At 36.0% G+C, this 14899-nt stretch overlaps 1 protein-coding gene across 1 annotated transcript; it reads right to left on the bottom strand.

Moving 5' to 3' along the window:
- Nucleotides 1-5081: 5081 nt before the first annotated feature.
- LOC132165192 (uncharacterized) lies at nucleotides 5082-7522 on the bottom strand. The gene is made up of 2 exons (XM_088511944.1): nucleotides 7506-7522; nucleotides 5082-7119 (listed from the first exon to the last, which is right to left on the bottom strand). The coding sequence occupies exon 2, from the start codon at nucleotides 7088-7090 to the stop codon at nucleotides 5207-5209; it is 1884 nt and encodes a 627-aa protein (XP_088368070.1). The 5' UTR covers nucleotides 7091-7119; nucleotides 7506-7522; the 3' UTR covers nucleotides 5082-5206.
- Nucleotides 7523-14899: the final 7377 nt, after the last annotated feature.

Genomic DNA, 14899 nt, shown 5'->3' with positions numbered 1-14899 from the left:
ACAAACCTACCATTTGGCTACTGAGAAAATGTGCAAAACAAAAAAAGAAAACCCCTATAATTTATAATTTCAGTTACCTTAACTCCGAGACAATACTGACCACCAACCAAAAAGAAAAAAGAATAAGAACATGAAAAAACTAATGACACCCTTTTGAGCCTGAAAAGTTTTCCGCTTAACTTGACAAATTTACATTGCCATATTTTCCGGCCGTTCTCATTCTCCGTTTCCTCGGCATCCAAACATAGGGTAAAAAAGCAATAAAAGAATCCCATTGATACAAAAAGAACAAAATTTGAAAATTTTCCCAAGTGAAGACACAATCAAAAAAGAATTGATACGGCGGGCCAGTGTAACAATTAGATCAATCAACTCTAAATTTGACCAAAATAACACCATACTCAAAATCAGAAAAAAATAACAAAAATAAATAACTTACCTTGCCAATTGGATCCACGATCCTATTAAGGGAGATTTACATCTTTCTTTGGTACTTTGAATGGACATTAGGAATTTAAGGCAATATATATATATTTGGTAAGTGAAATATATTATATGTACTTTAGAACAGGGGAAAACAGAAATAGATGTGGGTGTTGGGCTCCTAGCATAACTAAAGAAAATATGAAAATTAGCTTGAGCTTGTTTGTAAACTGTAACCATGGAGACTATTGAGTGTCTCGAAAACTCAATGCACCTATCCTTGGATCCGTCCAATTCAGATTCACTGTCCATATTCATCTCTTAATCCTTTGATCCCTTCACTCACATAAACACCTATTATATACAAAATCATAAAAAGAAATATAAAGTTCTTTACAAGTGGTATCAGTTTCAATTCGGTCCTACACAAAAAATTTCTGTTAAGCTTCAACAATGGCAGATGGCACCAAATTGTCTCAGATGCAAAAGGAGATAGACGTAATCAACAGTCAAGTGGGAGAGTTCACGGAGACGAAATCTCAAATGGCTGCACTCACTGCTAGTATCAACACTCTGCTCAAAGAAAAAGGTTACAATTCAGATAATGAAGAGAGGCATATAGTCAGCATGGAATTTCCAGATTTACAGGTAAAAATCCTTCTGCCTGGATTTTTTTGGCAAATCAGTTCTTTGAACATCACAAAGCTCCAATTCGGGATCGAATTCTCATTGCTGTATTTCACATGAAAGGAGAAGCTCTCACTTAGTTTCATGAGGTAGAAGGTCATGGATTGTATAACACGTGGGAAAAAATTGTTGAAGCATTATAGTTCAGGTTTCAAGAAGATGAAGCAGGGACACAAGAAGCAAATCAGAGGGCTTTTGATAATCTGAATGAAATATATGACATATATGACATATCTGCGACGGTTTTTCCCTTTTCCAAGCATTCGCCATCAATGATAAAGTTGAGGTTTTCCGTACTGGGAAAATTTAAAACTTTCTCAGGAAATTGAGTGGATCTCTGGAGAGAGAGATTTCTTCATTTTTTTACTTCTTCTACTTTGGAAAGGCGTGAGCTGAGAGTGGGGATGTAATGTGGATGTGAACGGTGTAGGCCAATTTTCCGGGAAAGTGTGGGATTGATATGTGAAGTGAGTGTTTTGCTTATGAGAGCACTTCGTTTTGCAGCATTCAATAAGAATTTGACACCTTACTTAAAAAACCAAAATACAGTAAGACTAAAACACCAGATTACATCTCCTTCTAACCCACGAACCCATAAACCACGCCACCCCTCCAGCCAAATGCTGCCGCTGGAATCCATGGAACCGCTGCCAAAATCCTCTTGAAAGAGAGAGATAGATAATGTTGGTGGCCCATGTCTCGGCAAGAGACTTGCCGTGGGTTTGCTGACCCATGTTGGTCACAGTCAGACCCACGCTGGGTTAGCAACTAGACCCAGTCGTGGGTCTAGCCGTGACCCACAGATGGGTCTGGCCATGACTCACATGGGTCACGACGATTTTTCCCTTTTTAAGTGAGGTGTCAAATTCTTATTGGATGCTGCAAAAGTGGAGTTTTAAGGATGGACCGAATTGATTCTCTTTGTGTATCTGGTGAAAGAGTGAGTTAGAAGCTACGAGCCAGTAAATGCGAATGTGGAGAGACTTACCCCTAAAAAAAAAAAAAAAAGAAGTGGGAGAGACTTGCTTTGGTGGTTCCAAATTAGGGTATTTGACAATTTCAAATAGTGCAATTTTAAATATAGTGATCATAAAATGTGGGATTTAAAGATGTAATTTGTAAAACTGGAGTTAAATATTTAATAAAACCACAATTTTATCTTTAAAACTTTATTTTAACTTTTAACTTTTAAAATCATGCGTTTTTTAAAATGCAATATCAATTTTTTTAAAAAAAACACCCACAAAAATGCACTTTTAGTATGTATGGCCAATAAGAATGTGTTGACATGGGATGTGGGAAAATACATGCTATTATAATGTGAGTAATAGCATTATACGAGTAGCATTACTCTTAACATTAAACGCTAGTGTTGGCAATTTAACCCGCGATCCACGAACACAACATGAACTCAACATGTAATTTTAGGGTTAGGGTTTAGGTTAATCGGGTTCGGGTCATAAACGGATTATGACCCAGTTTAATAAACGGGTCATGTCGTGTCAACCCATAGATTTGTGAGTTGACCTATTTATTATTATTATTAACTTAAATTTTTAGCCCAAAAAAAAATTGTCATTCATTTGTTTTGTATTGCATGCTATAAATGTACCTTAAAATTGAGCTAAATATATTGTCCATATGTTTGTTGAATTTATACAAGTTCTTTTAAGATATGTTGAGATGTACATGCTCAAGCTCAATCAACATTAATAATAGATCAATGAGGCTTTCTATCAATTCTCCCAACTACTATTCTTTTTCAATTAAAAACTACCACATTGCTACTTGGTTGCTGGGATTTTGCCATTTTGGTTAGTTTATAAAAATTAAAATGACTTCATTGCCATGTTGTGTCGGGTCGAAACCTATTGATAGCTAAATTTAACGTGTTCATGGGTCGGTCGTGTCAAACCGAAACAACATATTTATCTAAATGAGTTACACGTGTCGTGTTCGTTAAGAAAACGTGTCGTAAATAAACCCCCTCTAGAAGCATTTATATAATCCATTAAAACAATTAGGGACATTTTTGTAATGTTTATTAATTGTTGGTAAGGCAGCTTCATAGTGGTGGTTTGTGTGGGTTGTACGTGTATTTCTTAATCCAACTTGGGTCGAGAGGTGGGCTACTTGGTCTACTTCTGTACGAGGTAGAAATTTCGCTAGCAAAATTGAGTTTATAGTGGAATAAGCACTTGTGTACAATAAGATCCTAAGTGCTTGCGAAGTCGAAATGTGGGCCTCAAAAGTAGAGGAAATGAAGTTGATGGATATGGGAGGCTTGAGTTGGACTGTATTGTGCACAAGATTGTTCCTGAAAACGGCCCACTACACCTACTTTACATTTACAACTCAGCCCATTTAATCCATATGAGCAAAACATAAAACGCACACCAACAGACATAAAATGCAGCTCTAAACGAATCACATTAAAAAACAGAAAAAAAATAAATAAATAAAAGAGAAAGAAACGAGAACTAATCAATGTGTAATAATATAAGGAGTACTCCTTGAGTCTTCCTAAATATAATGTTACTTTTAAAATCGCTAATAGATCGAAATTCAATGATAATTTTATATACCACATCACATTTGAGAGTTCATTGTTTATAATATTTTATTTAGTTTTTTCCATGTGAATTTGTTATTTTAAATAGATAAATGTGTTGAGGGAAAGCATGGTTTGTCTTGGGTGAGTTCGTTGTTTTACATTACTCTCCGCTCATTATGAAGGAAGAGTAAACGGAGTGAAAGGAGCATATAATGCCTGTATTTTTGAAAAAATAAAAAGGTCAATTCTCAATATATGGTAATATATAACTCTCTTAAATGGATAGAGTTCTAGGCTGAAATTTTTCTTTAGGTAATCCTTGGGCGATTGAACATTGATTCTTTTTGTGAAATTTTGCTGTCCTTGGAATCCAAACCAAATGGGGTTATGGGTGTAAAAAATTCTTTAAATTTCTATTAAATGGCCAAAAGAGGTGTTAAAAAGAAGATTTTGTGTATGTGTGTGTGTTTTTTTTGTTGTTGTATCGTCTATGGGTTCAGCCAATTAAAGGGGATATTTTGTGAACTATGCATGTGCTTACAATAAATGCTTTTCTACAATTCTTAATTTTCTGAATGATGGCAAATATTATTTTGTTTGTTTGGCTGAATGTTTTATCAGTAGATTGTTTGATATGGTATTGATTTTAGGAGTGACCCTTTATGCTCTTCTCCTCATTTCTTCTTTCTTAATTTATTCTATTCCCATTTTCACATCATTAAAGGCGAGATTTTGATTTTCTCTCATCGGACCAGCCATGGTGGAGGTAATGCTTCGATTTTGTCTCTATCTCTCTTTTAGTCTTTTTGTATCTGTTTTGGCTACCAAGAAAGCATGAGAAAATAAGTTAAATTCACTTCTTTTCTTTTAGTTGTTTCAAAGTCTCAAACTTGTTAGTTCAGTGATTGAGATTAAGAATAGTTGCTAAAGAAAAATTAGAAATAAAGTAAATAAATCTGCAATAAGTATAGTTATCATGATAAACATGCAGACCTAATTACCAACACTGATGCTTTATCCGTCTACAATAATTCCAATCATGATTGATTTTTTATGGGTCAAAATATTACAGCTTCGCTTCCTGAGGCAAATCTATCCAAATCAAGTTGTAAAATTGTTTCCTTGCTAAGATATGTTTTATTTAGTAGTTAATGTTATCTAGAAACGCTTCCCTCGTCTTGGTCTTTCGCTCAAGCTTGCTCCCACTTTTAAGCAAATTAATTTTAAGAATGCTTTTAATTTGCTTTACAACTTACTCGATTGCTTCTAGGATGATGAGAGATTTAACGTGAAGTGATACTTGTTTGACATACCTTTTCGTTATGGTTACAGGACAAGTAATAAAAGAATGGGACCAAAACTATGAAGAAACGAGAAAATGCACGTTTCACTAAGAAAGCCATTTTTCATCCACTTATCTATTTCAAAACCTCAAATCCTGTCAAATTAACAACCATAATGTCAATAATGAAAATAAAATATTTTACCATTACTAAAACGGGTATGTAAAATAAGAGCTAATATAATTAATAGCTTCTCTTGTTAATCGCAAACCATGACTTTCTCATATCTTTTGTCAGAGATGACCATTTCCATGATGGCGTCAGGGTTCATAACCCCATTATTCTCTATAGCCAATCTCAACAATTCATTTGAAAAGCCTTTAATCAGAATTACTCCTTGAGGCCCATTTGGCACTATACCTAACCCAAAGTCATAATCTGATTTCCTCAAGACATTAAAATCTCTTACTGAGGAGAAGCTGTGACGATGTCTTAATAAGTTCCAAAAAACTATAACGGGCAGAGTGGTGTATCCATTTTCATGAAACTTATTTCTAATTTTCTGATAATCAATATTCCAATTATCATGGCAGCAAGTTTCAATGAATTCCATACTAGTAAACACAAAAACTGTCTTCACCATCTTGTCTTTATCAATGTTTTCTTTGACTGCAACTTCCAAGATGTGAAGAAACACCTTTCGAAGATCTATTTCCAATCCCCAATCCATTATGGTCTCCATGAAATCAGTCCTACTTTGTAGATCAATTCCTTCAATCTTTTGAAGCCGAGGATCATGGCTGAATGTCATAATCTTTCCTCTCCATGGGCCTTGGCTCAAATCTGAAATTAGAAGCCCGAGTGCAATGCTAACTGTAGTACAAAACCCAGTCATGCTAGGTGAGACATCGCAACATGCAAGACAATTTGTAAACTTCCCCTTCATTGTGAGGTGTTCGATCATTTTCTTCCATTGTAAATTAGCAAGTTCGGCACAACTGCCATCATAAAGAGAACACAAGATCTTGTGAGGAAGTAATTCTTCAACTGGGATCTTTGTATTTGCATATTTCCTCACACAACAGTTTTTGAAATTCATGTTTCTTTCTCTAGTGCATGTTAGATGAGCTTCGTTATGCTGTGTGTCTTTACTGTGTGTCAAACAAGTCTCCTGTATGCGAACCTCCCTGGCTGGAATGTGAGACTCGAGCGAGTTTAAAGCTCTACGAAGCGGGGCAATGACTTCTTTACGTAGACGATCTCTGACTCTATATGCGTAATGAGGCTCTGAAATTTTCTTATATATTAAATCTAAATCTTGGGGAAAGAGCCTTCTGGCGATGCTCTCACACATAAGTGTTGCGTAATCAAAAAATGTGTTGAGGGAGGGGCAAAACTTAGCTGCGAGGCTGATTTTATGAAGATCACCAAATTTCAAGAACTCAAGATCAGACTTGAGCAACTCACTGAAGAGATCTGATATCTGATTGTATATAAAACGATAATCGTCATCCCCATGATAGGCACTTAGGAAAGTGCCATTTGAGGATTCCCTATCAATAATCCAATACTTGGTTTCAAATTTTGTGTCACTTTGCAGCAACTGAAGGAGAAGTAAAGGCAAATGTTTCAAATATCCACACTCAGCTAAGGACCTCAGGTTGCATGCTAAGGTTTTGTAATGCTTATGATAAAGCCAAAGAAGAGGACGGTGGAAACTCTGGTGAGCTCTACGCATAGGTATTTTTGGCATGTAGAGGATAATTTTCAAAGTGGTCAAGGGGTTGTGGTTCCAAGCCAAATCTAATAGATAATAAGTACGGCCAATGCAGATACCAGGACCCGCAAACAAGAAAAGATCCACACATGGGTTTCCTGTGGATATCGGAAGAGGTTTGAAGTACCTTTTCTCCCACGGATCGAAAGGTTGTGAGATACAGGTTAAATATCCAGTAACGGGTACTAGATCTCCATCATAAGCCCATGGGCCAAGTAAGCGCATATGGGGCTCTTTAATTTCTAAAAATGGTTTCAGAGAAGTATCAATATATGTGCCAAAACGACGAGAAATATACGATTTCATCTGAAACTTACACAATTCTAACATCCCAACCCTCCTGGTCAGAGCTTTATTCATATTCATTGGAATTTGGGTGAAAGCTGATCGAGAATCTGTAAATTCAAACAATTCATTTTCTTGAGAATAAATGATAATAAGAAATACTTGTGTCAAACAAACAGCAACATCACTAATACTATACTGCAGCATAGAGATTTTCAATCATTTATTCTCAACCCAACAACCAACCCCAGATCGAGATGTTTTCCCATATTTTCCGACCGTTTTCATTCTCTGTTTCCTCAGCATCCAAACGTAGGGTAAAAAACCAACAAAAGAATCTCGTTGATTGAAAAAAAATTGAAAATTTTCCAAGTGAAGATACAATCAGAAAATAATTGATACGGCCAATGTAACAATTAGATCAATCAACTCCAAATTTGACCATAATAACACCATACTCAAAAATCAGAAAAAATAACAAAAATAAATAACTCACCTTGCCAATTGGATCCACGAGTGAACTATCTTGGATCTGATTGTGAAGAAGACGAAATTCTTCGTTGGGTGTGAGAGAGAGAGAGAGAGAGAGAGAGAGAGAGAGTGGTGGTTGTCTGGTTTTAGGGTCGAAGAGGGCTAATAGGGGATGAAATATATTTTTGCTATTAAAGGGAGATTGACATCTTTCCGTAGTTTGAAGGGACATTAGCCTTTTAAGGAAAATATATGTACTTTTTTTTTAAAAAAAAAAAACGATATTTTTGCCATTAAGGGAGATTTGCATCTTTCGGCAGTTTGAATGGACTTAGTAATTTAACGAATATATATATATATATATATATATATATATATATATATATATATATATATATATTATTTTGTAAGTGAGAATCGAGATATATTATATGTACTTAAAAAACAGAAATAGATGTGGCCCGTGGGTGTCTTTCCATCGAAACCATGTTAAAAAGGTGTTTTTTTGCCTAAACTTTCTCTACCACGTGGTTTGAGTTAAAAAGAAAATACGAAATTGAATCTCAACCGTCCAGTCGCAGTATGCAAGCGGGATTGTTTACTCCAAAAAATAAAAAATAAAATAAAAATAACCTCACCCCCAATTCCTAAAACCGAACACCCCACCGGCTTTCTCTCTCAACCCTAACAAAAACTTTCATCTTTCTTCACAATAAGATCCGAGATATTTCGCTGAGGATCAAATTCTAAAGGTGAGTAGTTTCCTTTTTTCTTTTTATTATTATTATTTTATTGTGTCTTCACTTGGGAAATTTTTTTTTTTCCTCTTGTGATTCTTTTACCCATTTAGCTTCTATGCGGTACAGTGAAAGTACCACATATCTATGATTATAATATGGGCAATTAAGATTGTTTTAAGGCTTCATTTCTTTTGAATTAAAATGGTTTTCAGAAAATGATTTTCGCATTTTACTGCGATGTAAAATAACGGTCAACAAAAAATATTTTCCTTTTGACTAAAAATTATTCTTTAATTTTCAAAAAATGGTAGCATTTTTCGACTTTGATCAACTCATCCTCAAATCGACGGATCCTGCAAAGACCCGTCCAAGAACCCACTGGGACTTGACCAGGGCCTGTCCGAGACCCCGCCGTGACCTGCTTGAGACTTGACCGGAACTCGCCCATGACCAGCTTGGGACCTCATTGGGACTCACCCGACACCCGACCGGACCTAAACGGGACCCACCCGAATTTGCAGAAGACCCGCCCGGGACTTGATCGAAACTCGCCCAGGACCTGCTCAAGACCCTGCCAGGACCTGACCAGACCTGAACGAGATCAACCCGGACATGCCCGATACTCAACCAAGATCTGCCCGAGACTTGATCAGGACCCACCCGAGACTTGATTGAGACCCAATCGAACCTGCCTGGGACCCGCTATAGACTTGACCAAGACCCCTCGGACTTTCCTAGGACCTGCCCGAGACTTGCTTGGGACTTGATTGAGACCCAACCGGACCCACCCGGGACCTGCCTAAGACTTGCCGAAGACTCGCTCAAGACCTGTCTGGGACTCGTCGAAAAAAAATTTCAGCAAAAAAACACTAATCTTCATGCACCGAATGCTATCAGAGACCACACCGCATAGGCTTCAAGAGGATGATGGTGGTGATAGAATGGTTATGTATAGCATTAATACTAAATATCATCACATGGATGGAAGTTTGCTAGTCATTGGCTTGCGAATGTTTCATGTTAGTATTACATCAAAATCAAGATTTATTGCGTACAACTTATTAAAAAACATTACATGCATTCTTGTCGTAAATGCTAATGTAAGTACCATATATAATGATGGATTGGGATACTATGGAATCAAGTTGTCTAAATAATAAAGAAATTTGACAACTTAAGAGAGGATTGCAATTTGTAAGGCTAATCTGTCTCAAAGAAGTTGCAGAAATTCCATGTTGTCATAAAATGCTAATGTAAGTACCATATATTATGATGGATTGGTATACTATGGTATCAAGTTGTTCAAATAATACAAAAAATTGAACAACTTAAGAGAGAGAGAGTTGCATGGGTAACCTGTCTTGAAGAAGTGAATCTTGCATCTTCAGTTGTTACGAGCAAGTGAGTTTTGCAGCCCTTTTTTCTTAAAGGTTGAAATATTCTTTTGCCCCTAGGGTTTCAAGAATTTATTTTTTTTCCCTTAGAGTTTCATTTTTATCACAAAAGGTACCTATAGTTTTCATAAAAACCAAAATGGTACCTCCGTTAAAATTCCGTCCGAAACTTAATGAAATGCAACGTCAACATCAATCAAATGTCGCTACGTGTCATATAATTAATTTTTTTAAAAAAAATTAAAAAGATTAAAATATTATTATTATTATTTTAAAAAAAAAGTTGAAAAATTTTGGGGTGGCTCTTGGCCACTTGGGGGTGGCTGGCTAGCCCCTTTGGCCATGGGGGTGGCCTGGCCACGGCCGGGAAAGGTGATAATTTTGAAGCTGTCTTATCGTAAGAGAAAGCTGCAAGAAACTTGCTTAGGTTCAAATTCCAGGAGATGGATTCTGTTCAATCTAAGATTAAAAAGAGTGAAGAATGCAATCTCTGTTGAGGATATTGATGTCAGGGTAGACACTTCTCTTTTTTCTACAGATATCTGATTGGGGAAATTTCTATGATCTATTTTATTTTGTTTTCTTGTAAGCAAATATGCTTATCTTTTCAATTTATTGCTCGTATGCAGATACGCAATATGGAACACGCGATTCAACATGAGACCTTGCCTCTGCGAGATGAAAAGCAGTTGATTGGTGAAATCAAGCAATTGAAGCAACATATGCTTTTCTACAATTTTTAATTTTCTGAATGATGGCAAATATTATTTTGTTCGTTTGGCTAAATGTTTTATCAGTTGATTGTTTGATATGGTATTGATTTTAGGTAGGGGTGGGCAGATTAACCGTTACCGTTTAACCGGCCGTCTACCGGCTTCGACCAAACCGATATTAACCGTAAGCATTTAACCGATATTCTTATCGGTTAAAAATTTTGTACCGAAATTCTTATCGGTTCGGTTCGGTTCGATTAACCATTTGTTATCGGTTAACCGTTTTAACCGATAAGAACCGGTATGGGAGAAGGCTAGTAACAAAACTAGTCTAGTTCAGTTTGTAGGGAACTAGAGCACAAGGCTCAAATCCTCATAGTTGTGGATTCAAGCCCCTATAGACTCTTTCTTCCTCTTTCTTCCACATATTTCTTTTTTTTTTTTTTTTTTTTTCTCCTCCTCCCACACAGTGGACTCTTTCTTCCTCATTGTTTTTCTTTATTTTCCTTCTCTTCCCAATTCCCACGCCACATTTTTTTTTTTTCTTCTCCTCCCACGCAACAGACTCTTTCTTCCTCATTGTTTTTCTTTATTTTCCTTCTCACCATTGCAGAAGAATGGGTTTCTTCCCTTTTTTTTTTTTTTTTTTTTTTTCTCTTTCTAGTTCTCGCAACATCCGCCCCTATCTACTTTCACATACGTCTCTTTTAGCATCAAAGATTCAATTCAGGTAAGAGTTTTTGCCTTTTGGTGCTTGGAGGTTAGAGAAGTAGAGAACACTGAAGAATGTGAGATTTATAATCGGTTAACTGGTTTAACCGAACCGTTTAACCCTGTACTGTTATAACCGATAATTTCGGTTAAAATTCTTATCGGTTCGGTATTGGTTAAGAAACCGTTTAACCGAAAATTATCGGTTAATAACCGATAAGAGCCAAAACCGGACCGTTTTGACTGATACTCACCCCTAATTTTAGGAGTGACCCTTCATGCGCTTCTCCTCATTTCTTCTTTCTTAATGTATTCTACTCCCATTTTCACATCATTAAAGGCGAGATTTTGCTTTTCTCTCATCGGACTAGTCATGGCGGAGGTAATGCTTCGATTTTGTCTCTCTTTTCGTCTTTTTGTATCTATTTTGGCTACCAAGAAAGCATGAGAAAGTAAGTTAAATTCTCTTCTTTTCTTTTAGTTGTTTCAAAGTCTCAAACTTGTTAGTTGGCAATGATTGAGATTAAGAATAGTTGCTAAAAGAAAATTAGAACAAGTAATTAAATATGCGATAAGTATAGTTATCATGACCAACAAATTAAGATGCTTTATCCGTTTACAATAATTCCAATTATGATTGATTTTTTTTGGTCAAAATATTATGGCTTCTTGAGGCAGATCTATCCAAATCAAGTTGTAAAATTGTTTCCGTGCTAAGATGCGTTTTGTTTAGTTGTTGATGTTATTTGGAAACACTTCCCTCATCTTGGTCTTTTGCTCAAGTTTGCTCCCACTTTGAAGCAAATTAATTTTAAGAATGCTTTTAATTTGTTTTACAGCTTACTCGATTGCTTCTAGGACGATAAGAGATTTAAGGTGAAGTGATACTTGTTTGACATACCTTTTCGTTGTGGTTGCAGGACGAGTAATTAAAGAATGGGACCAAAACTATGAAGAAAGGAGAATTTGCATGTTTCACCAAGAAAGCAATTTTTCATCTACTTATCTATTTCAAAACCGCAAATCCACCCAAATTAACAACCATAATGTTGATAATGAATAAAATATTTTACCATTAGTAAAACGGGTATGTAAAATAAGAGCAAATATAATTAACAGCTTCTCTTGTTAATCGCAAACCACGACTTTCTCATATCTTTTGTCAGAGATGACCATTTCCATGATGGCGTTAGGGTTCATAACCCCATTATTCTCTATAGCCAATCTCAATAATTCATTTGAAAAGCCTTTAATCAGAATTACCCCTTGAGGCCCATTCGGCACTATACCTAACCCAAAGTCATAACCTGATTTCTTCAAGACATTAAAGTCTCTTACAGAGGAGAAGCCGTGGCGGTGTCTTAATAAGTTCCAGAAAACTATAACAGGCAGAGTGGTGTATCTATTTTTATAAAACTTATTTCTAATTTTCTGATAATCAATATTCCAATTATCATGGCAGCAAGTTTCATTGAATTCCATACTAGTAAACACAAAAACTGTCTTCACCATCTTGTCTTTATCAATGTTTTCTTTGACTGCAACTTCCAAGATGTGAAGAAACACCTTTCGAAGATCTATTTCCAATCCCCAATCCATTATGGTCTCCATGAAATCAGTCCTACTTTGTAGATCAATTCCTTCAATCTTTTGAAGCCGAGGATCATGGCTGAATGTCATAATCTTTTCTCTCCATGGGCCTTGGCTCAAATCTGAAATTAGAAGCCCGAGTGCAATGCTAACTGTACGTAGTACAAAACCCAGTCATGCTAAGTGAGACATCGCAACATGCAAGACAATTTGTAAACTTCCCTTTCATTGTGAGGTGTTCGATCATTTTCTTCCATTGTAAATTAGCAAGTTCGGCACAACTGCCATCGTAAAGAGAACACAAGATCTTGTGAGGAAGTAATTCTTCCACTGGGATCTTTGTATTTGCATATTTCCTTACATGACGGTTTTTGAAATTCATTTTTCTTTCTCTAGTGCATGTTAGAAGAGCTTCATTATGTTGTGTGTCTTTACTGTGTGTCAAACGAGTCTCCTGTATGGGAACCTCCCCGACTGGAATGTAAGACTAGCGCGAGTTTAGAGCTCTACGAAGCGGGACAATGACTTCTTTATGTAGACGATCTCTAACTCTGTAAGGATAATGAGGCTCTGAAATTTTCTTGTATATTTGATCTAAATCTTGGGGAAAGAGCCTTCTGGCGATGCTCTCACACATAAGTGTTGCGTAATCAAAAAATGTGTTAAGGGAGGGGCAAAACTTAGCTGTGAGGCTGATTTTATGAAGATCCCCAAATTTTTAGAACTCAAGATCAGACTTTAGCAACTCACTGAAGAGATCTGATATCTCATTGTATATAAAACGATAATCATCGTCCCCATAGTAGGCATCTAGGAAAATGCCATTTGAAGATTCCCTATCAAAAATCCAATAATTAATTTCAGATTTTGTGTCACTTTGCAGCAACTGAAGAAGAAGTAAAGGCAAATGCTTCAAATATCCACAATCAGCTAAGGACCTTAGGTTGCATGCTAAGGTTTTGTAATGCTTATGGTAAAGCCAACAAAGAGGATGGTGGAAACTCTGATGAGCTCTACGCATAGGTATTTTTGGCATATAGAGGATAATTTTCAAAGTGGTCAGGGAGTCGTGGTTCCAAGCCAAATCCAATAGATAATAAGTACGGGCAATGCAGATACTAGGACCCGCAAACAAGAAAAGATCCACACATGAGTTTCCTGCGGATATCGGGAGAGGTTTGAAGTAACTTTTCTCCCACAGGTCTAAAGGTTGTGTGATACGGGTTAAATATCTAGTAACAGGTACTAGATCTCCATCAGAAGGCCATGGACCAAGTAAGCGCATATGGGGCTCTTTAATTTCTAAGAATGGTTTCATAGAAGTATAAATATATGTGCCAAAACGACGAGAAATATACGATTTCATCTGAAACTTACACAATTCTATCATCCCAACCCTCCTGCTCAGAGTCAGAGCTTTATTCATATTCATTGGAACTTGGGTGAAAGCTTATCGAGAATCTGAAAATTCAAACAATTTATTTTCTTGAGACTAAATGATAATAAGAAATACTGGTGTCAAACAAATATCAACATCACTAATATTATACTGCACCATAGAGATTTTCAATCATTTATTCTCAACCCAACAACCAACCCTAGATCAAGATGTTTTCCCATATTTTCCAGCCGTTTTCATTCTCCGTTTCCTCGGCATCCAAACGTAGGGTAAAAAACCAACAAAAGAATCCCGTTGATTAAAAAAAAAAAACAAAAATTGAAAATTTTGCAAGTGAAGACACAATCAGAAAAGAATTGATACGGCCAATGTAACAATTAGATCAATCAACTCCAAATTTGACCATAATAACACCATACTCAAAAATCAGGAAAAATAACAAAAAAATAAATAACTCACCTTGCCAATTGTATCCACGATCGAGCGAACTATTTTTAGCATGGTGGCTGTTCGGTTTTAGGGTCGAATAGGGCTAATAAAGGGAGATTGACGTCTTTCGGTAGTTTGAAGGGACATCAGTATTTTAAGGAAGATATATATAGATTAAATTTATTTTATTTTATTTTATTTTATTTTTGAAAATAATAATTCGCTTCTCATTCATCAAAATCAAGCTGAAGCAATTTGCTCTGCTTGAACAATATCACAAATACAATCGTGTACCTCATCCCTCCATACACGGTCTACAATATGTCTGGTTGCCAATTTAGCCAATTTACATCTTTTAGACCTCAATATCTAATTATGCAAATTTAAAACTTGAGTTTACCAAGAATTTAAATCGAAGAATTTGATTCATTTTTCTTAAATAA

The sequence above is a fragment of the Corylus avellana genome, chromosome 11 (genome assembly GCF_965113065.1).
Source record: "Corylus avellana chromosome 11, dhCorAvel1.hap1.2, whole genome shotgun sequence".
Lineage (NCBI taxonomy): Eukaryota > Viridiplantae > Streptophyta > Magnoliopsida > Fagales > Betulaceae > Corylus > Corylus avellana.
The sequence above is the reverse complement of the archived record's forward strand: the minus strand, read 5'-3'. Positions and strand labels throughout refer to the sequence as shown.

Bases quoted from the DNA above. Each gene is read 5' to 3' on its own strand.
- LOC132165192 (XM_088511944.1), bottom strand. From the start codon at position 7,090: ATGAATATGAATAAAGCTCTGACCAGGAGGGTTGGGATGTTAGAATTG.